General features: G+C 39.3%; 2 protein-coding genes across 2 annotated transcripts; one reads left to right on the forward strand and one right to left on the reverse strand.

Moving 5' to 3' along the window:
• The first annotated feature begins 4,694 nt into the window (after positions 1-4,694).
• LOC110722045 lies at positions 4,695-7,963 on the forward strand. Its single transcript, XM_021901274.1, has 4 exons — positions 4,695-4,873; positions 6,303-7,107; positions 7,192-7,335; positions 7,565-7,963. Exons 2-4 carry the CDS (start codon positions 6,349-6,351, stop codon positions 7,706-7,708), a joined length of 1,047 nt encoding a protein of 348 aa, XP_021756966.1. The 5' UTR covers positions 4,695-4,873; positions 6,303-6,348; the 3' UTR covers positions 7,709-7,963.
• An 889-nt stretch (positions 7,964-8,852) lies between these two features.
• On the reverse strand, positions 8,853-14,072 carry LOC110722046 (probable GTP diphosphokinase CRSH, chloroplastic). Its single transcript, XM_021901275.1, has 4 exons — positions 13,465-14,072; positions 11,106-12,038; positions 9,683-9,964; positions 8,853-9,163 (listed from the first exon to the last, which is right to left on the reverse strand). Exons 1-4 carry the CDS (start codon positions 13,840-13,842, stop codon positions 9,026-9,028), a joined length of 1,731 nt encoding a protein of 576 aa, XP_021756967.1. The 5' UTR covers positions 13,843-14,072; the 3' UTR covers positions 8,853-9,025.
• Positions 14,073-24,212: the final 10,140 nt, after the last annotated feature.

The raw sequence follows: 24,212 nt of genomic DNA on the forward strand, positions 1-24,212 counted from the left end.
TCGTCAACTTTTCGCGATCAAGCCTATAGCGACGGCTGACGACCATACGCGTTTCTCGTCGTAAAAGCCCCTTTACGACCAGATTAAGCTCATTTGCAACTGGAAAACTCGTTTTAGATGAACTATTTTCTAGTAGTGTCTCACTTTCTGCCAGTTTTCTAAATTGTTATCTAAATATGGTATATATATTATTTTAAATAACAATTAAGTGGATTAGATAACAATTAAGTGGAATACATTACCCTAAGTAATGATCGATAATTGTTATCTAAAACTGGTATATATATATTATTTTAAAAAATTCAAACAAACCGCATATATATATATATAGTTTTCCCGAGTTTTTGAAGAGGGACATACATAGAATTTAATTTTCTTAGCGCGCCATGTAGAATTATAAATTTTTGTTGTAGCCAATTAAGTAAGAGATTATTAATTTCTTTTAAAATTAAATAATTCAAAAACCATATAGGCAAAATTGGCGAATGAAATTTTTAAGTTTAAATTAATTAATTATTATATATTATCTTTTAATATTAGGAATTTTATCTAAATATAAAACAAATTTCAACACATTAATACAAAAAAAAAATATTTAAAAAAAAAAATCAAACAAACTGTATATCGCACGGGCTTCATCTGGTAATTTTCAAAACCTAACTATTTTTTTAAGTCGTCATCAAATAATTATAGGGAATATAATCCCTTAACCTGTGTCCATGAGAACACTTTAGAAAAACCAATATTTAGATTAAAGGTGACAATTAGTTGGTTTAGATCAGGTATTGGTCTAGTCATATATTTGGATGAATTGGTTTTAGGCTTCGGGTAGGCCATATTCAGCGCAAAACCCCTTAAACAACCTATGAGACTACAAAAAAAAAAAAAAAAAAAAAAAAAAAAAAAAAAAAAAGGGTTCAACTGATCTTCATTCCAAGAATCGTATTACAATTTGCAAGTGGGATTGCTAAGATAGAATTAGGGGAAAGAAAAGATAGAATTAGGAAACTAAATATATCATATTGTTTAATTTCCTAATGTGATTCGTATAAGGTTAATGGAAGTAATAATCAATCAATAATCAATAACTATATACTAAAAGACACACAGACACATGCAATTTTTGTACCTCTCTCTAAGACTCTCAGTTATTTCGTTGAAGCGCACTCAACGTTCTCCATTGAAGAGTTTTTCGTTGAATTTTATCCTTGTTTCTCCCATTGAAGTAGCTTCTAAGGTTCGTTGTTTATTGTTGTCATCATCATATCAATTTCACAATTAAGGGTTTATATTTGATCTAATCTAATTTAATTATCAGTGCTTTAAGTTTAGGGTTCGTAAATTATTAGATTATGAAACATCATATTTAAAAGAAAAGAAAATTATGAGCATAATTTGATTTTTGAATCAAATATCCCTAAAATTAAGTATTTTTCGAGATAGTGATACGATTCAGATAATTGAATAGCCAAGCTCAGCTCAAATGATTGAACAAGAGCTGGATTGATTAGCTAAGAGAAAATCCAAGGAGAAGGGAATTCTCAAGAGGATAACCAATGGAACTAAACAATGACAGATTAGAATTTAGAGAGAGAAAGAGAGATAAGCAGGCCCCAAATCTCCTCTTTAGTATATAGTTTATGTAGTTTTTGCATAGTTTATTGGTCAATAATTGAGTCTCTATTTATAATAGGTTGTGAGTCTCTCTTCATGAGAGTTTGCGAGTCTCTCTTTGTGAGAGTTGTTTCTCCCCTTCTATGGGGTTTTTCTGTTTTCTTTTTCTGTTTTAGGGTTTATGGGTCAAGAGGGACGAAGATAGCAAATCTTCTGCGACGGAACTGATCTTTCTCCTTTGATGCTACACGAATTTGTGAGATTGCTGTATTTTGGGAAGACGTAAGGACATCATCAATGGTTTACAGTCTGTTCTTCAGTAGAGAAGTTAGTAGATTAGGAGAAAAAATATGTTTATGATGTGAGATCTATTCTTTGTAGTCTTTACTTGATTTCTGTAAGTGTCGTTTGACTTGTTTAATTTATGCTATTTCTATGGTTTTCCTTCAAAAAAAAAAAAGTTGTATCAAATATTAAAAAAAAAAAGTTAAAAAAGGGAATTAGAAGGGGAGTTTTGGAGGTAAAAAACAGCACCAGGATGTGACATGTGTCATTCCCGGTGTCTGTTTTAGTGTTAAGTTATTGATTTATTAAGATAATTATAGTTAGTGGCAGATCTTGGCCGAAAATATTTGAGGGGTCGAGATTTGAATATTTTACCTCACCCAAAACTAATCAATATGCCCCTTAAGCAAAATAATTTATGTGGCGCAGGCCCCTAATGGCCCCGGTGGAAGGTCCTCCTCCAATATAGTGAGACAAAGAGCTAAAAAAATGTTTTGATTTTTACAAATAGAATTATTAGTAATTGTTAATTTTTTTTAAAAAAAATTCAGGGTTGTTAATTATATAAATAAAAAGGATCATTTGTTTATTTAAATTACTTTGTAACACTAATTGAGTAACCCCTATAATATTGATGAGGTAAGCCTACAACAATAACAAAGTAACCCTAACGTAACCCCTATATCACTAACAAACACATATAAGAATTTGTGATAGTTTATGGGTACTTATGCATGAATTCAAAATGATTAAAAAAAAAAAAAAGAGTGCATCAACTAATGATGATTAAAAAAAGTTCATGAATTAAGGGAAAAAAAAAAGTTGAAAATAAATTTTTCTACTCGTATTCTGTTTTGTGACTTATGCTCAATTGATTGATCGGAAGATGTAATCTAGCTTGCAGTAGCTGAAACGCTTGTCGCTTGCAATGTCAAATTATTCACTTGAAGAGAAGGTAACACATCAAATTAAATACGGAATTGAATAAAAAATTTGGAAAAAATATGGTAAATTTTTTTATTGAAAAATAATGAAGATTAATTTGACTACTTTTCAAATAATTTTTTAAACATAACTATTTTTTAAGTCGTCATCAAATCATTATAATCCCTTAACATGTGTCCATGAGAACACTTTAGAAAAACCAATATTCAGATTAAAGGTGACATTTAGGCCCTGTTCTTTTGAGCTTCTCGGCAGAGCAGAGTAGGGGTTAGCAGAGCAGAGCAGATTAAATTTCAGCAGAGCAGAGTAGATCAGATTTCAAGATAGCAAAGTCGAGCCGAGCCGAGCAGAGCAGATTTCAACATTATTATATTAATACTATTATTAATGTTATTGTTGTTGTTGTTGTTGTTATTAATAAGTGCATATACGATTTAGGTGAGTGAAAACACGTATATATGTGTACCATATTTAACATATGTTAATAGTAAAAAGATAAAAGACAACGGTTTACTTATATTTATTTCACAAAAGTTTTAAAATAAAATGATTTAATGAGTAATAATGATTTTACTTATAAATTTGTCTTAATCATATATTTTCAACCCTAAAAATAATAATAATATACAAAGTATTACTTGAAAACAACTTTTTTTTTTTTTTAATTCTTAAATTGTATGGAAAGATATGAAAAATAATTCAACTCAATGAACTAACAATTAATACCACATAAAATGTTTCTACACATTGTGATTCTAATATCAAATGTTTATAAAAGAAATTGTTATTATTTATTTTTTGAAAGAATTGTTATAATTATTAGAAATTATTAATTAATAATATTATTAAATATTAATTCATAATAGTTTGAATTATTAAATATTATTAATAATAATAATTATTATGATTAATAAATATTAGTTATTATTAATAATAATAATTATTAAAATTATTTTTAATATTAATAATTATTACAATTATTCAAAATAATAAATTATTATCATTAATACAATATTTATTATTATTATTGAATATAATTATTATGTTGTTATTATTAATTATTATTATTTGAAAATAGAGCAGAGTAGAGCTGAGCAGAGCAGAGCAAAATTCTTTTGAGCAGAGCAGAACGGAATTGATTTGAGCAGAGCAGAGCAGCTCTAAAGAATGGGGCCTTAGTTGGTTTAGATCATGTATTGGTCTAGTCAGATTTGGATGATTTGGTTTTAGGCTTCGGATAGGCCGTATGCAGCCCAAAACTCCTTAATCAACCTAGTTCATAAGACTACCCAAAAAAAAAAAAAAAAAAAAAAAAGGTTCAACTGTTCTTCATTCCAAGAATCGTATTACAATTTACACGTGGGATTGTTAAGATAGAATTAGGGGAAAAAAGATGATAGAATTAGGAAACTAAATATATCATATTATTTAATTTCCTTATGTGATTCGCATAAGGTTAATGGAAGTAATCATCAATCAATAATCAATAACAATATACTACTCCGTAAAAAAAAACACATGCAATTTTTTTTTTTTTTTAAAGAAACACATTCAATTTTTGGTGTGTCTTTAGTTTTTTTTTTTTTTTTTTTCTTTTATAATTTTTTTTGAAACAATAAAACTTTTATATTTTAGGAAATTATTATTATTATTATTATTTGAGAATCTTTAGGGAATTATTATATTATATACAAAATAAATTAATAATTGTCATGGTGGAATGTGTTTTGGCAACATATAGTTACTTAAAAAAAAAAAAAAAAAAAAAAAAAAAATCTTTGAGAACCTTTTTTTTTTAAGAATATAATCTTTATATACTTCACAGAAAAATTACTGAATAAGAGAAAAAAGCCTCTACTCCTATTTCCTACCTCTCTCTCAAAGTCTTAGTTATTTCGTTGAAGCGCACTCAACGTTCTCCATTGAAGCGCACTCAACGTTCTCCATTGAAGCGCACTCAACGTTCTCCATTGAAGCGTTCTCCGTTGAATTATATATCCTTGTATCCCCCATTGAAGCAGCTTCTAAGGTTAGTTGTTTGTTGTTGTCGTCATCATATCAATTTCACAATCAAGAGTTTATATTTGATCTAATCTAATTTAATTATCAGTGCTTTAAGTTTAGAGTTCGTAAATTCTTAGATTATGAAACATCATATCCAAAAGAAAACAAAATTATGAGCGTAATTTGATTATGTATTTTTCGAGATAATTCAATATGAAATCAAACCTCTTTTGAGTTCTAATTTGTTATAACGTCAAAGTAAATTGAAGAGCATCCCCAATCTCATAAACATTTTAATTCAGATTTTGTATGGTTTTTTTTTTTTTTTTTAAAATTTGTTTGTGTTTTCATGAAGTCATTGAATTAAACAAAAATTCTAACTTTTTTTGTTGTAATGGTTTCTGAATACGATTATAATGACAATAAATAACTATAAAGGCCAATCTAAACACTAATAAATGGAATTACTAGGAATTGTTGATGCTAAATAAATATTTGAGGGTTGTTAATTCGATAACACAATTTGCAGCTTGATAAATTTATAAATAAAATGGATTAGTTGTTAATTATTGAATTACATTACTTAGTAGTAATAGTTTTGAAGTACTTCTACTTAAATTAAAGACGATTACAGTGGGAAAAATATCTAAAATTCCAATCAAACGACAATTATAGTGAGAAAAAGAGCTTAAAAAAAATAAGTTTTAATTTTTACAAATAGACTTATTAGTAATTGTTAATTTTTTTTTTTAAAAAAAAACAAAAATCTGGGTTTTTAATTCTATGAATAAAAAGGATCATAAAAGAGCGCATAAATTAAAGATGATTAAAAAAAAAAAAGGTGCATGAATTAAGGAATATAATAAAAAAAAAGTCAAAAATTAATTTTCTACTTGTATTATGTTTTGTGACTTATGCTCATTTGATTGATGGGAAGATGTAATCTAACTTGCAGTAGCTGAACGTTAATTATCTCTTGAAGGTAACACAGCAAATTAAATTCTGTCCTTCATTAGCCCTTTTTATTCTGTTTTGCATGTTAATTATCTCTTGAATCATCATCTATTTGAGGTTTGATTATAAATAATCTAATTATAAGGCTTTGTAAGATTCTAAATTGTTTGACATAAACTGCAATGTTATAAATTTTTTTTTTATAGTGAGCGTTTGATTGCCAATAGATTTTGTTGTTTGAAATTATATATGGCTGGAAATATAGAATACGGAATAAGTATAGATCGTAATAATTATTTAGTGAATGGGATAAGTATTTATTATGGATAATTATTTACCCTTTTTGGGTAATTGAATTCCCCATTGTTGTTTTCTTGTCACCCCTAAGACTCTAATAACCTCTAATTTTTGTGATCAATGAAGAAACAAAATGAAAATGAGGACAGGCTGAGCGAATTACCAGATGATATTCTTGTCTCCATTCTGTGCCTTGTTGACAGAAAAGAAGCAACAAGAACTTGCATCCTTGCGAAAAGATGGAGATCTATGTCGACTTATTTCACAAGTATGGAGTTTGTTGTTCCACGTGCATTGGTTCTCGAATACTTGTGGAAGAAGAAGTCGCTGAAAAAGGTAAAACGAAGGTTAGTGAATTGGGTGGATCAGGAAGTGACTTTGCATCGTGCTCCATTCATTAATGATTTCAGAATATCCCTTCCATTAAATGCGACTTATTCAAAGCGTATCAATACTTGGATCAAATTTGCTATGGCAAAAAGAGTCGTGAACTTGGAGTTGGATTTTGAATACGGGACAACTTGTAGAGATCACCTTGGTGGTTACTCCGATCAATCTTATTCTCATTACTTGTTACCATCTAATGTCTTCACACGTTCTTCATGTAGACACCTAACATCCATATGTTTCAAGTTTGTTGACCTCAGAGAAGAGGTACTAGAACTGCTTTTGTCTCGATGTCATAGTTTAGAACGCCTACACATTGAAAGATCAAACACACTGTCAAATATGAGGATCATAAACTTGGGAAGAAAGTTGAAATACTTGGCAATACACGAATGCTTTTCTTTGAGGAAAGTTGAGATACATGCTGTGAGTCTTGAATCTTTTGAATTCATAGACAGGGATGGAAGGACTAATGTGGTGTGTGCTAGTGTTCCATCACTTGTTGAAGCACGATTCTGTTGGCAGCATTATGGTCTCGGTTACTCTGGCTTGCTTCCAAATTTCTTGCGGACCTATTGCTTCCCTGCACAGCTGTCTAAGCTTTCCCTTGATATGAAACTGGTTTGTAACTAACAACTTAAACATACATCGATCATCATTTTGTTTGTTTTTAAATTATTTATCTACTTATATTATTATTGACAGATAAAGGGTGGAGATTTTCCCATCCCTTCCTTTCCTAATGTCAAATATCTGGAGTTGCGAGTCTTGGTCGATCAACATACAAACCTTCGTCCGTTGATGTGCTTTGCAAAGGGTTGTCCTTTAATGTATGATTTTAAGTTGCAGGTGAATGAGCTATTCTTAATCTGATTGTTCCCAACTCATGTTTTCTACTTCTCTTATTCTATTTTTTTACTAAATTTGGACCTTCTATATATTGTGCTACAATGGGAGTCCTGTGTACTGTGATGCCTTTTTAACTTGTGCTCTTTTTCTGTAAGTTGAGAACATGCCTAATAATGAAATGTTGCTGTTATAATTAAACTAAGCATATTATTTTGGTTGGGTTTTGCAGTTAATATGGCCTGATTGTTGCTGTCCAAAAATGAAACCTAAACAAGAGGAGCATTGGTTGGAGATACAAGAGGGTACTTCACGACCCTTCCTAGCTTACGCAAATTCGAATGGTCTGGAGCATTTAGTGTTCATGATGATTTAGAATATCCGTTGGCGTTGCACTGTGTTAAGATCGCCATCAACCTAGAGAAATTTATTTGTGATCCACGAAATCTAGCATCTGAGTTTCATAGCCCTAAAAATATAGCTGAAATTGTAGAAGGTGGTAGACAACGTGCAAAGAAACTAGCTATGGTTATTCCAAGGCATATTGAATTTGTAATTCTCTGATTGTGAACAATAATGTTTTTTACTCAATCTGTCACATTCTAGTCCTTTGTCAATTTTCACCCTTCAAAATTTCATCTACGTAGTATAATATAGAGGAGTCAAACAAAAGGTTTAATCCAGCTAAAAACTCGTGACTCTTCATTTTACCTTGCAACCGCAGTTAATTATAGGTTATCATCTTTTAATAATGCGATTTAGTTTATGTATTTAAGCTCATGTCAAAAAAAAAAAAAAAAAAAACCCTCAAAGTAGCATGTATAATTACATATCAGCATATGCTACTTTCATTGGCATACATAGAGAGCTATACTCGTATAATTCACCAAAGGTTGTTTCTTTGGATGTTAAGCCATATGAAGTATATATTCCTAAGATTATGATGCAATACAGGTCATGTGCTTACTTTATTTATCTAAGTTTGTCTCTGAACTTACCTTATACATGAAGGTGCATAGACTATTAAAAGGCGCCTGATATCATAAGATTCATAATTGTTACTACATACTACTATACTAGTGGAGTAAATCATGTAAAGAAGTATGACATAATGATAAGCAGGTATTTGTTAAACAATTAACGATGCAGGTTTCCTAACTTGGCAGAAAATGTAAGAATATAACATGCAAGAGCAGTTGTTTAGCCCTCACCTAAGATGAATGCGGAGCAGGTTCTGTGTATAAAGAGTGGCTCAACCATTTGCCTTACCTCAAGGCTTTGTGGTGGTGGCTTATATGCTAATTCATTACTAGTACCATCACACTTAGCGGCCTTAGCCTACCACTGCAAGCTTAATAAGAAGGTATGTTGCAAGTGTTATGCTCGACTCTCACCTCATGCTACCAATTGCCGCAAGAAGTGTGGCCATAGCAACCAATTATGCCCTAAAAAGGTTTGGAGGTATCTTCATAATTTAAAATAATAAAACGTTTTATTCATGCAATCATGCATGTAACCCCTTGAAAAAATAATCTTCATTAACCTTGGAATCATATTTACATGAAAAAAAACTTGCAATATTTACATGCATTTTCATATGTTAAGCAATGATCCGTATTACTTACCTATGTACAATGTTATTTGTCCATCTGTACAAAATAATTTTCGTGGACAATATGAAGTATAACCTAGGCTAACTTATAGCAACTCCATTGCTAAGCTCTTTCCGGTAAATCTGAATTAAGCCACTTTCATCAGCTATGGGAAGCTTCTCCTCGAGCATAATTTTATATTGTTCATCTCTATCATCAATGTTGCGCATCAAGTCGACCTGCAGTTTGGAAGGAAGAGAAAAAATAAATACCGAATTCAGTCACTGTAAAAAAAGGCTATGTTACTTCATATAGTTGTCTTTGTGATAGGAAATCATTAGATAAAGTAGACACAACAAAAGTACTTAAACATACAAGTATATGTTATAGGCCCTTACTTGGCTGCACATTAGACTTTTTAATCACGAGATTCATTATGGTGTACATACTGTGCATGCGTGTAGAAGAGTTGTAGCATCACTTATCTTTTTACATTTCTATATAAAATTATATGCAGTAAACAGTATCTGATGCCAATTAACAAAGATAAGAATCTTACCGAAGAACAAGACTTTAAAAAAAACTTGGGAGTTTATGTTCATAATATGATAAGAAAGTAGGCTAGAGTAAAGAGCACAAGTATAGAGTTTAATTTGATTCCAAACCAAGAGCACTATGGATGATAAGTTGAAACTAGAAACTAGAACTGAGACAGTTTTAAAATTCCAACTGTGGAGAAAATGGGAATCAGCATATACCTGCTTCTGGAATGACTCGAATTCATCAGAACTCAGGGAACCATCACTGTTTGAATCAAGAAGCTGCATCATCTCTAGTGCATCCTCCCTTTGGGCACCAAGCTCTTCCATCACTTCCATTAGTTCCTCAATGCTAATCCTACCATCACCATTTTTGTCCAATAAGAAAAACACTCTATCTTTCTGATGAATCTCAGAGTTATGGTACACAGATGGAAGATCCTTAAGACGCAAAGCAGCCAGTTCTGCTGCAGCCACCATAATGGCTTTAAGCCGTTTTGCCTGAGGAAGTTAAAATTGAATTTAAAAAATCTGTAAGATATTTAAGTTTATAGCTTCAGGAATTCTCTGCTTAACCTATGAGCTTTATAGAGTTATGGAGCAGCAAAAAAGTGCAAACAAATAAGAGACCAGATGATCTTCTACAGCTAAAAATATTGAGAAACTGTTATATATATATATATATATATATATATATATATATATATATATATTTTTTTTTTTTTTTTTTTTTTTTTTTTTTTGAGGAAGCAAAACAGTAATCATTTAAAATCTACAATAAGCTCCCTCCATCGTAGGACAAGGGATGATTTTACATACACAATGTTACCCTTAATCATTATCAATAAAAAATCAACTGTTGGTTTTCCTAAAAATGATTTATTTCTTCATTTATTTTTCCCTGCATATCAATGAACACAAGTTGACAGTCTTGGTATTCTTCCTCTCCTCCCCCTTTGTTTAATTTTTTGGATAAAGCCCAAAATGTAGTCAACTGACAAACCTAGGCCCCTGCTCATGATGTTTTAGTTACTATGAAGTATTTATTATGTCCCCTAGACAAATAATGACATCAGCATATTAGATCTTTTCTTGAAAAAAAATACACCAGCTCCAGAAGGAGATGGCAAAGCAGAAACCTCTACAACCAAAAGTTCCAACATGATTTCTGTAAAGAAGTTATGTAGTGATATTGAAAGTTGTATTAATGTATATAATAACAGCAAGAACAACCACCAGCACACATCCCATCATAGGAAGGAGAGTGTAGAGACTCGGAGTAAGGTAACTCAATGTCACAAGTCATAACCATAATACCCCTGTCAACCAAAGAGGCTTTAATTTCCTGCATCAGCAATGTCATACCGTATAGAACTGCAATAGTTGCTAATCAATCCAGAAGGAAAATAATTTATGACGCAATCCCATTGCAAAGAGCTTGGAAGAATAATCAACACGCGACCAGGAAGAAGGGATAATGAGTTTTCAAAACTAAATGCCATTGTTAGATTGTCATGTATAATGAAATGTCACTGGTGTAGTGGTGTGTGTGTGGGCTTGGACTATCTAGGTTGGTTAATTAATCATTACTATGTCATTTTTAGAGTACAAAAGACTGCCAATTAATTCTAAGACAGCTTACCTCTTCTGGACCTGTAAGCCCACTTTTGTACAAGGAATGGGATGCTGTTCCACCAGAAGCTAACATATCCATCTCTGTAGTCCGTATCTGTACTTCCATCAGCGGAACTGCATGACCATCATCACTCACATCAACAGCCATGTGCAAGCTCCTGTATCCATTAGCTTTTGGTTTAGCTATATAGTCTTTTGTTCTATTAGGCATTTCTTTCCATAAAGAAAGGACAAGTTCTCGAGCCCTGTAGCATGCCTTGTCTCCCACTTCTGTCATATCAACACCAGGCTTTGGCTTCAACACTACTCTCAGGCCCATGACATCATTTACCTCCTCAGGCTTACGGCCATCTTTTAGAAGCTTCTTCATGGTGCTATAACGACTTTTATATCGACCTTTGACAGAAATATTATCAACAATAGTCTGCAACAATGGATCCATAGTCAAAGATTCAAGTAAGCGATCTCTACAAAGATCTATTAAATCCTTGCTACCCTTCTCATACCTCTTCAACCATGTATCAACATAGAGGTAAGAAGAAGGAAACAAGTATCTGAATGATAAATCCTCTAACTCCAGTGATAAGAAGTATGTTCCCACAGCATGAGCTAAAGGTGCGTGTATTTTCATGACCTCAAGACAAATAATCTGCTGCTGATATCTAGGAAGGTAATCTAGATGTCTCATCATATCTAGCCTCAAGACAAGATCTATAACTACAGCCCTGATGTCATAATATGTCAGACAAAACCTCCTTATTGCAGCTGCATTATCATCATCCAGAAGCTCAGCTCCAAATGGAGCCTTTTTCACACGCAGGCTTTCATGCAGTAAATGAGCAGTACCAGTACCTATCCTATCTCTCACTTCATGTAAAGTGATTGCACCAGCCTCCCAAACTTCTCTAAGTATGCCGGCTGCAATTACCTCTGCATCCATCTGCAGCCATCAGTTGAAAAAAGACTTCAGTTGCTGCACTTTCAATTTTTCCAGGACTCAGAACAATCTCATGATGCATCATAGATCACAATAGCCAAACACAACAAATGACAATAGTCCGCTTACAAACTATAAGCTTAATCAAGTTTGTTATGCTAATGATAAATTGATCTCTTATTATCATTTACGACCAGTCAAATGGGCCGATTGGGTCTGGTCAGGCTGGTCAACTTAATTTCCTAGTTTCGTTCATAACTTGAATGTGGCGGAGGTGCCTATGGTATATTATGTGTGTGGCCATGCAAAAAAAGAAGTGGTTGAGGAATAAATTAATAAGGAAGAAAGTAGGGGTTACCCCTATTGAGCATAAAAGGAGGAAAGTAGCCTAAGGTGGTTTGGCTATATAAGACAAAGATTGAGTGATGCACCCATTAGGAGGCTTTAAGAGTGGCAAAGTAATAGCATCGTGAGGGATATGAGAGCGGTATGAGTCTATTGGGGATTAAAGAAAATTTGGGGTGGTTGAGAGCGGTATGAGTCTATTGGGGATTAAAGAAAATTTGGGGTGGTTGAGAGCGGTATGAGTCTATTGTAGATTAAAGAAAACATGCAATTGGAAAGGGTGGAGTGGCAGGAGAGAAATCTATACAATGACATAAATTGACTTTATATATATACTTGTTTCTTCCCATTCCTTTTCTTATACTCATTGTGTTTTGCAAACATTTTCTCCCTTAAGCATATATTATTTATGACATGCCATTAACTCCTTGATATTTGTATTCTTTGAAGAGAATTAAAGATCATCCATGGCTCATTCAACAACTAAATTTCTAGATTTTATTAATTATTTCCACTTTCATCCTAGTATTATTTTCCAACGCATTTTCTCATCCTCAATTGCTCTTACCAGTTATAAACATCCCATTTAACTTTTCACAATTTCTAATGATAAAAAATTGAATAATGGCCAATATCATAATTTCAAATATATTAATGATTAGAGATATAAAACTCCAACCTTAAACAGTCAAATGCGAAATTTATTAATAGACATAGGTAGTAGTATCATCATAATTTCACAAGTATTCACAACAACAATGTTAATCAACATACTTTCCTATAATAATTAACAATCAACTAATTACCCTCTAATCTTCTCTAAATGCAGGAAATCTCAACAATCAGCTATTGAATAATAGCGCAAAATTAAAGTGTCACAATTCACAAACTCACAGATACTCCTAATAAATAGGCTGAAAATAGTAATCCCAAAAAAACTCAAAGAATATTTTTTTACTCATTTGAAACTCTCACATACCACTCAGGCACTCACAAGCATTAAATGACCAATGAAAAAAACATAACCGAGGTACACCCGAGTATATAATAAAAACCGAGACCATGGAAAATATATGAGCTGAACCTGAAGATCGGCGAGGAGAACCGCAACCGTCAACGCCTTAGAAAGAGGTGACCTACCATCAGGAGACAAAGGAAGAGTCTGCAAAATTGGAATTGAAATCTTCAAAGCCTTAAAAAGAATCCGAGAAGAGCTAGTAGATAACACATTATAGTTCATTCTTTCAGTCAGCTGATTGAAAGCTCCAACGAGCTCCGCCACCATTTTTCCACCGGGTTGCTCCAGCGCCGTCGCCGGAGTTTCCTTCGCCGCCGATGCTCGGACGCAGGCGACGGTTTTCCGGCGCCGGAGAAGGGTGGTTGAAGCGCGGAAAATTGGGATTAGGGTTTTGAGATTGGGGATTTTTGAGTGGAGGATGAAGTCGTGAGATCGGAGCTCCATTGAAGGATGAAGAGAGAGAAAGGGAGATGATTTTGGGCGGGTGATTGAGTGAGAGTGATAATGTGTGTGGAGTTGGTTATTGTGGTGTTTTGTGGTCGTTATTTGTTATGGTAGACATTGGTTAATTTTGAAATGTGGGTTTCGGCTAGCCACGGATGGCGGCGATTGTAACCAATTAAGGTAGTTGACATTTATCAGCGATTTTTTTTATTGTCATATTACATTATTACGTTTGTGAAATTATCATAAGTTGTTACGATAAGGTAATGGAAAATGAATTTAGAAGACTCTATTTGATTAGGGGATTTTGCTCCCACCAATCGGAATGCGCCACGTGGGCCAATCAGGTCCTGCCAAGTGTCCCCCAGTTGGAACTGTCAGGGCTTGCCACGTGGCACGCGCTTATTCGTCCACCTTGAACCTATTATGTCATGACATGTGGCATACTCCATGCCTAATGGAGAAACCGGCCACCCAGGCCCAACTTCCGAGGGAAGCCCAATCAGCCCTAGGTTAACCTAAACCTAGGATGGGCACGTTTCCCAAGGTTATAAATACCTCCCTTAATCCTCATTAAGGGAGAGGACATTAATTACACACCGAAATAACAGGCTGATCTCGCTAACAAAGCAGATTACCTACATTAAACACTCTCACCTAGAGAGACCCAATCACTTTAATTTCCGCATTAATTACTCCTTAATCAAGTACTAACTTGACCGTTGGAGGCGGAGCTCCCACCACCAGGAGTCTCCGTTGTTTTGCAGGTACAGGCGTCCGGTTCCAGTCTCGGAATTGTAACTCTCCCGCAGGACATCAGAAAACCCCGGAACATTTGGCGCCGTCTGTGGGGAGAGTACTTCTGAGATGACCTCCAAGTCTGTACCGACTCCTGAAGAGAGGCGTACCCTAGACGACCCTCAAGTTCAGTCGGACCATGATACTGAGAGTGAATTTGAAGTTGAAACTCACACAGCTTCAGACGGGACCCTAAGGGCCCGACGTACCCGTCATACCGAAAGAAGGGAACGGGAACATCTTCAAACTGGAAGCGAGCCAGCAGGCGCACCGCCTGTTCGGCAGCAGCCGACTGATGGGTCTGCTCCCATCACAAGGAACGAACTCATGACCTTCATGAGGGACTTCAAGGGAGAGATTCAAGAGTTGATCAACAAGAAGCCGCCTGCTCTGGTCAAGGAGCAGTCGGCTAAGAAACCCTCCACTTCACTGAAGAGGAAGCCAGTTCAAGGGCGAGAAGCGACTCCTCATCCTAAATCTAGGAAGCGGGAGCCACCTGCCCTTGATTTCACAAAATTCCGTTTTCCTACAGGAAATAGGAAACCTGTTCGTCATATTCAGGCGGACGGGTCGAAGCAAACATTCACAGACGCTCGGCTACTGCTAGAGCAGAAGAAGAGTGACCGATTGTCAGAGTCGGCCTCTACTTCAAACTTCCAAGACAGTCTGCAAAATGCCTCGATGAGGCATACTCAGTCGTATCATGAGAGTCAGTCAGGCGGCACCTCCCGTCAGTCCGGCTTTCATAGCGACCAGGCGGTACCAAACTTACCGTTTGTGCCGCAACAACAGTATTTTTTGCAGCCACCTCCGTTTGGTGGACATGCAGCAAAAAACGTCCAACCTATGGACTGGCAGCTACGGTTGCTTAGACTTGGTGAACAGCCGTCGGCCTTCTCCAAGGAAATTACTGAAGCCTCTCAGCCGGCCAAAGTGAAAAATGTACTAGTAGGCGCCTATGACGGCACTACTAACCCAGAAGACCATCTGATGACATTCACCAACCTGATGTACCTTCAAGGGTTGGATGATCCCACTTGGTGCAAGTGTTTCCCAGCGACTCTCAAAGGAATTGCACAACAATGGTTCGGCAACCTGCCGACTGGTTGTGTAAATAACTTCAGGACGCTTGCTTACTTATTCACCTCCAACTTCGCGATGAACATCCCTGCGAAGAAGACGACCCTTGATGATTTAGGAACAATTCAGCAGGGCGAGAAGGAGGGGCTTCGTTCTTACATCAGGCGTTTTAACCTGATGAGAATACAGATTCAAGGGTTACCGGATGAGGTAGCCTATACCGACTTTTTCAGAGGTCTCAAGGACGGGTCTACCTTCAAATTTGACTTGGTCCGAAAGAGGGTGGCGACTCTTCAAGAGGCCTTGATTGAAGCAGAAGCCTATATACAGGCGACTGATCTTTGTAGTACGGGAAAACAGTCGGACGGTAAAAGGTCCGACAAAAGAGAAGGACGACAGAAGCAGTCGTCCAACAAAGACGAGAAAAGAAAAGAGGTCTGGGCGGCTGATTCCTCTAAACAGCCGGCCGAGACAAAGAAAAAAGAATTCAAACCATACTCCCCAAAGTATGTGTTTAACAAGGATAACCAGTTTATCCTAAAAGAAATCAAGGGACGGATCTCAATTGAGAAGCCGGTCCCCATGAAGGGTTCTGCAAACAACCGGAACCAAGAAAAATTATGTGCTTATCATGAAGATGTTGGCCATCACACCAATGACTGCATCAGTCTCATGCGGTATCTGGACCGCCTGGCTGAGCAAGGTGATCTTGACACTTATGTCAATAAATCTACGGGGAACACTTCCTCGAAAAAGCAGTCGGCCAAAAAGAAACAACAGGCCGACAGCTCCGATACAGATGATGCAGTCGTCTACACCATTGCAGGCGGCTTCTCAGGAGGCGGCCCCACTATTAGGGGCAACAAAGACAATATCAGGCGGTTAGATATAAATTCCGTTCACCAAGAACGGCCGTCCAAATATTCATTTCCTGAGATTGTCATCACTGAAGAAGATCTTGGAGGGGTAAGAGGGCCGCATGACGACCCTATCGTCATTGAATGTAAAGTGGCCAACCAAAGAGTTGGCCGAATTCTCATAGATACCGGAAGCTCCTCAGATCTCATCAGTAGCAAATGTCTGTCGAAACTAAAATATCAGACTAATTGCATACATCCGGCATCCCACCCTTTAGTAGGGTTTGGAGGAGGAGTCGTCCACCCACTGGGACGAGTGGATTTACCCATCCGCCTGGGCGAAAAAGGGGAAGGACAACACATGGTAGTCCGGTTCCTGGTAGTAGAAGAACTCTCGGCCTACAACATGATTCTGGGACGACCAACCCTGAATAATTCCAAGGCTGTTATAATCCCATCTCTTATGTTGCTCAAGTTTGAGAGGGATAATGGAACAGTCGGGTCCCTAAGGGGAGATCAGAGGATGGCCCGAGAGTGCTATCTCTCGGATGTCAAGCCCACTGTTATGGCCACTGGGTCAAGTGGTGAAAAAACAGACCTTGACAATGTCAAGGAGAGTGCGCCTGTTCAAGAAGCAGGCGGCAAGAAGAGAAAGGCATCCCAGACAGGGGCCGCAAGAAAAGACAAAAAATAGCAATCATTGGCAGAGGAGCGGTCGGATGAATTCCGCCCTCAGCCGGCTGGTGAGCATACGGACTTGATCTTAGACGACTCACGTCCTGAGCGAACAGTCAAAGTTGGGACGACTGCTCTGAGAGACCTTGGTGACGACTTTCACAAACTATTGAAAGAATACAAGGACATCTTTGCATTCGAAGTCCATGAAATGCCAGGCATTAGTCCTGATCTGGCGGTACATAAACTGGCCGTGGATCCGAAAAAGAAGCCGGTACGGCAGAAGAAGCGGAACCATGGCGAAGAAAGAAGTCAGGCGGCAGCCGCCGAAGTTAAAAGATTACTTGATGCAGGGTTCATTCGGCAATGTTACTTCCCAGACTGGGTTGCAAATGTGGTACTTGTTAAAAAGCCAAATGGCACTGGCGAATGTGTGTAGACTACACAGACTTAAACAAGGCGTGCCCCAAAGACAGTTACCCTCTGCCTAAAATTGATAACCTGGTCGACTCAACAGCCGACCATGCTTTGATGAGCTTTATGGACGCCTACTCTTGTTTCCATAAAATTCCTTTATGGAAGAAAGATTAGGAGAAGACGGCCTTCGTCACTGATCAGGGGTTATACTGTTACACGGTCATGCCGTTTGGTCTTAAGAATGCCCCGGCTACCTTCCAGCGAATGATAAACACTGTGTTCTTTGATCAGATTGGGAGAAACGTCGAGGCATACATTGATGATATGATTGTCAAGACTAAACTACAGAAAGATCATCTGTCGGACCTCCGAGAGACTTTCGCCACACTCAGGCGGCACCATGTCATGCTCAATCCCAAGAAATGTGTCTTTGGAGTTGAGTCTGGGAAATTTCTCGGATTCCTTATCAATCAGAGAGGAATTGAGGCGAACCCTGAGAAGGTGCAGGCGGTCATTGACATGCAGTCGCCTCGTACCATCCGAGAGCTTCAGAAGTTAACAGGTTGTCTGGCGGCCTTGGGAAGATTTCTAAGCCGATCAGGCGACAAATGCTTATACTTTTTCCAGGCAATTAAGAAAAAGGCAAGGTTTGAATGGGGGCTGGATGCTGAGGCCGCCTTCCAGAAATTGAAAGTTCACTTGCATTCCTTGCCGAGGCTGGTCATCCCTTTGCCCAAAGAAGTACTCTACATGTACCTGGCCGTCTCTGATCATGCGTTAAGCGCTGTTCTCCTTGCTGAAAGAGACGGCTGTCAGCTCCCGGTCTACTTTGTCAGTCACCTACTGAAAAATGCCGAGTTGAGGTATCCCTTAGTGGAGAAATTTGGTCTTGCACTCTTCATGGCTGTTAAAAAATTGAAGCCCTACTTTTTGGCACATGCAGTCAACGTGTATACAGACCAACCTATCAAGCGACCATTGACCATCATGGAGTCGTCAGGCCGAATGATCAAATGGGCCATAGAATTTCAGAGCCTCGAAGTTACTTTCGAGCCTAGAAAAGCAGTGAAGGGACAAGCCTTTGCTGACTTTATTGTTGAGATGACTCGTCCCCCTGACTCTCAAGTTCCAGACCAAGTCTGGAAGGTATATGTGGACGGAAGCTCTACTTCAAATGGTTGTGAAGCAGGCGTCATATGTCAGTCGCCAGAGGGCGACAGGTACGAGTATTCTCTATGCTTCAGATTTCAGGCCTCAAACAATGAGGCAGAGTATGAAGCTTTACTAGCCGGAATCCGCATGTGCAAGGCGGCAGGGGCAAGAAAAATAGACGCCTGTTCCGATTCACAATTAATAGTGAGTCAGTACAATGGCGAATACGAGGCAACCCATCCGGCCATGATCAAGTATTTACAGGCGGTCCGACAAGCAGTCGGCTCCCTTGAGGATTTCCATCTGATCCAAGTGCCGAGATCAGAAAACAACCAGGCGGATGCACTGTCAAAATTAGCATCGTCCGCCTCCTCTGATACTCCTCGAACTGTTTTTTGGGAAGTAATGGAGAGGAGAAGCATTGAGGAAGAACTTATTGCAATCCTAGACAGAAGCTCAACCTGGATGGATCCAATCAGGGCATATATGACAAACGGTACCCTGCCGGATGATCATCAACAGGCGGCAGCATTGAAAAAACGAGCCACCAGTTTTGAAATAATAAAAGGAGAACTTCACAAAAAGGGGTACCTTCAACCCTTCTTAAAGTGTGTTACTCCAGAAAAGGGTCGAGAGATACTAGACGATCTTCACTCTGGTTACTGTGCTTCTCATATAGGCGGTAGGACGCTTGCTCAACGGGCAAGGCGGCAGGGCTACTTTTGGCCTACTTTAGAAGCAGATGCAATGGAGATGGTGAAAAAATGTGACAAGTGCCAAAGGTTTGGCAAGCTAATTCACCGTCCGGCTACTAACCTCACTACCATTCATAGCCCACTACCGTTTGCTAAGTGGGGCATGGATATTCTGGGTCCATATACGCCTGCTACAGGCGGAAGAAGGTACATACTGGTTGCCGTCGACTACTTCACTAAATGGGTAGAGGCGGAGGCTGTAAAGGGAATCAAGACGAAGGATGTAATTTCATTCATTTGGAAAAATGTCATCACTCGGTTCGGGGTTCCCATGTCTATGGTTTTTGATAATGGTCCCCAATTTGAGACGCCTGTTCTCAAAAGCTGGTTGGGTGACCAAGGAATTGCACACTACTTTGCATCTGTCGGCCGTCCACAAGAAAACGGCCAGGTAGAAGCCTTTAATAAAATCATCTCAGACGGTCTCAAGAAAAAGATTGAACGAGCAGGCGGCCTATGGGCGGATGAATTACCACATATTCTCTGAGCCATTAGGACGACTGAAAAAGGGGCGACTGGAGAAACTCCATTCCTCCTAACTTACGGTGCGGAAGCTGTTCTTCCAATAGAACACTACGAGCCGACTCTTCGAGTAATGCTATATGACGAAGAGGCAAACTGGGAAGCCATGCGCCTGGCATTAGACTCACTTCCTGAAAGGAGGGGCAATGCTGTCTTGCGCCATGAAATCTACCGCCTGAGAATGACTAGATCATACAACAAAAAAGTGCACAGGCGTCCACTCAAAGTGGGGGACTTTGTACTTAGAAAAATGGAAGCAGTAGGTAGGGCTAATGAATCTGGCAAACTAACTCCCAACTGGGAAGGACCCTACCGAATCTGTGAAGAGGTCAGGGACGGTACCTACCGGCTGGAAACACCATACGGACAACCGTTGCCTCAAACTTGGAATGTAGATAATCTTAAGAAATATTTCTTTTGAATGATGTAAATAGTCAAGAGCTACTTAATAAAACTTTGCATACTTAATATTCAATTTGGTACTAAGAGGGGCACGCCTACTGACAAACAGTCGGCTACTCTCCATTGAGTATCACTATCTTCAGAGGGGCATGCCGCCTGTACCTTTACAGTCGGCTACTCTCCATTGAATATTTTACTCACCATAGGGGCATGCTGTCTGGACATATAGTCGGCTACTCTCCATAAAAGAGGGCCGACTGGTTCCAAACACACAGCCACCCCCTTATACTTAGCTAAAAAAGATTAGGGCCTGGCCGACCCTGTGCCTAAACAGGCGGCTACCCTCCTCTTACTTAGCACCTACGTTCACCAAGAACTAACCAAGGCCTCAGGTCGAGTGATCAGACCAGGCGCCAAGCCAACTGATCCAATCTTCAAAACTAATACGACCTGTCCCAACATCATAGCAGGCGTCCGGCGGCATCCCTCCGGATGAAATTCGTCGCAGAGAGCAGCTCCCTTTTGGGTGGAACATTGCACTATAAACTAATTACACGACACCTATACGACTGTCCCCAAGGGCAACCACGTAGCCGTTTTTGAGACAAGGATAACTCTATCACTAACCAAACCAGTGGTAGCAGTTGACATCTGAGTCAGATGACCGCCTGTATTACTTGGGATAAATGCAGGGGGTACCTCTTGAGTTAATAGCCAACAAACATTGGCGAATCAAGGGGAATCAGCCGGCCTCCGCCGCTTGATACCTCTACTACTCAATCTAGAGAGTGACGGCGACTGAGTAACTCCAACGTTAACTCATAGTCACTCCCTCAAACTTGGTATGGAACCTAAAAGGTTTGAGTAGACCGCCTGTTTTTTGGCAAACAGGGGCACTCAAACCCCTATTCCTACTAGGTAACCTCTTGAGTTAATAGCCAACAAACATTGGCGAATCAAGGGGAATCAACCGGCCTCCGCCGCTTGATACCTCTACTACTCAATCTAGAGTGTGACGGAGACTAAGTAACTCCTATGTTAACTTATGGTCACTCCCTCAAACTTAGTATGGAGCCTAAAAGGTATGAGTCGTCCGCCTGTTTTTAGCAAACAGGGGTTCTCAACCACTACTCCTGCTAGGTTAACAAATTATGAGTTAAAAGCCAACATTGGCGAATAAAGGGAAACAACCGGTACCCGCCGCTTGATACCTCTACTACTCAGTTCCTTAGCAACTAGGTAACAATCATGTTTACTTGGTCAGACAACTTTCCTACTTGGTTAAATTAACAATTGACAGGACCGCCTGCCTAAAGGGGATCCAGTCTTTAAAATAGTTTGAATACCGATTGGCTAAATGGCCGACTGATCGTCTAGCCTGGAAACAGACAACCAGTCGTCCAGGGGCATAGGCGGCGTGACTAACTATCCGTACCTGTCTGCAACTATCGGCCATGTAAACAGTCGGTATAGTGAACAATTGGATATCAGAATATTCAATACTTAGACAAATTTGAAGTTGAAGCTCAAAATTCATTAAAAAGAAGCCGGTCATTAAAGACCGGCAAAATATTCAATATTAGCACGGGTAAATACAAAACAAACGGCACGCAGGCCGTGGAAAGAATACATAAAGCTTAAGAAGGGGGCAGATCTTCAATATTAGCAGCTGCCGCCTGGTCAGCACTCTTCTTGCTGGACTCGGCTTCAGCTGCATTCTTCTTTGATGCATTACCCCCAAGCGGCACAAGCGCCACTACCGGATCCTCCTACTCCAACGCTTCCTCTAACGCCTCTTCCTCAGCAGCCGCCAGGATCTCTTGATTATATGTGTTAAAACACTGGCGGTACGTTTTTTCCCATGAGGCAAAGTCGGCATTGGGGAAGAGGCGGCCCCAAGTCATGCGCTGGATTTGAGCAGAGTCTTCCATCATCTCCCGGACCAGCTCTTTCTTTTCTTGCTCGGCCTTTTCCGAGAGCTCCTGAGCAAGACTCTTCTCCTGGGCCACCAGGCGTACCTTTACGCTCGCCAAGGATTTCTCCAAGGTTTCGTATGAGGACATTTTTTGGCGAAGAGGTCTCAGCTCGGCCTTGAGATTGTTGATGGTCGCCTCCAGCTCGCTATTCCTCTGCTGGGCCGCCTCTAACTGAGCCCGGATAGCGGCGGTAGCCTGCGCCTGGTAATAAAGAATATCAATGGTGAGAACTTCATTTTGGGCAATTTGAAACATTGCCTTATCACAGTTAGAGGCGGCCATAGCTTTTGCAACCTTTACCTCTTTGTTCTTCCGGTCAAGCGGCTTGCGAAGGCCGTTCACTCGGAGCAGGGCCTAAGTAAAAAGGAACAGGCGTCAGTTTCCAAACAAAAAAGAAAACAGGCGTCCAGGAATTCAAATACTCAAAAATATGCTAAGTATACCTCGGCAAGGACCCCTGCAATCCCGTCTAGGTCAAGGGTGCCGACACCCCTGACCGCCTCCCTTTCAGCTGGAGGAACGGCCTTGATCATAGACTTGGCCACCTCGACCAAGTCAGGCTCCTGAGGGCCGGCTGCATCAAGCATAAACAAACGGATTAGACCTAGTAAAAAAGGGAGCAAGTCTAAAATTTACAAGGACAACTTCATACTTCTAGGCGGCCCAGCTGGAGTTTTAGAAGAAGTGGCCGGCTGTTTCTCAGCCGCCACATGTTTCCTGGCAGAACCAGGAGAGCTCGCAACAGTCGTCCTCCGGGCCTTGGGGTCCGGCTGTTGGGAAGAAGAAGCTCTTGGAGCACCCGTCTAAAAAAGAAGAAAAAGTCAGTATATGCATAAACACAACTCCAAAAAGAGGGTGAAAGGTTCGAAGCCCACCAAGGGTGCCCCCTTCTTGGGGGAGTCGGTTGAAGCTTGTTGCATGATGGAGGCCCGCAACATGGCCGCCGCAGTCTTCGAGGCGGTAATTTTGCTCATGGCGTCCGCTGCAAAAACAAACAGCAAAGTTAATAAAAGTTGTAACAAAATGCATGAAACAACAGAGTATTCGACAGGCCGACTACCTCTTGAGCACCGACTGCTGAGGCCACAGGCGGCCAAAAAGTACTCGCCATAGAGCCATTTGAAGCTCGGGACGCAGTGCAGGGGTACTTGCTCTCGTACCCCTGAAGTAGAGTCGACCCTTGACTCTACTTTAAAGAGTCCTTTATCAAGGATCTCTTTCTTAGCCTTGGGGGGAACAGGCGGCATGCTACGGCCGCCTGCAAGAAGGGGCGGATTCCTGTTCCACCTGTTGAAGCGCTTGTTCAGCTTTGTGTCTGAACTCTCAATGATGAGGAAGGTGCTCCGCCAGTCCTTCCATTTGTTTGCTTTACCTCTCGTCATGAGGTAGCCCCTGTGGCTCGTCAATTGATACCAGCCGGTACCGCCTGCCTTAGGGGTCCGGCTGAGATAGCTCATGTGGGCGAAAGCCTCGAAGCTCGTCAATTGGTTATACTCCACCCCGTGCAGTTCGCACCCGGCCACATAGCCGAGTACGTTGACCCAGGAGTTCGGGGCTAACTGCCATAACCCCAACTCATACCCATCCAAGATCCGCTGAACAGCCGGATGTAATGGGAAGCGCAGCCCAGCCTTGATGGCCGCCTCGTAGCAGCCAAAGCAGGCGCTATCATAACTGGTACCAGCCGGCCAGACGACTGTGTCTTCTGGATCCGGCACGAACACTAAAAAGTCGGG

The sequence above is a fragment of the Chenopodium quinoa genome, unplaced genomic scaffold (genome assembly GCF_001683475.1).
Source record: "Chenopodium quinoa cultivar QQ74 unplaced genomic scaffold, ASM168347v1, whole genome shotgun sequence".
Taxonomy (NCBI): Eukaryota; Viridiplantae; Streptophyta; class Magnoliopsida; order Caryophyllales; family Amaranthaceae; genus Chenopodium; species Chenopodium quinoa.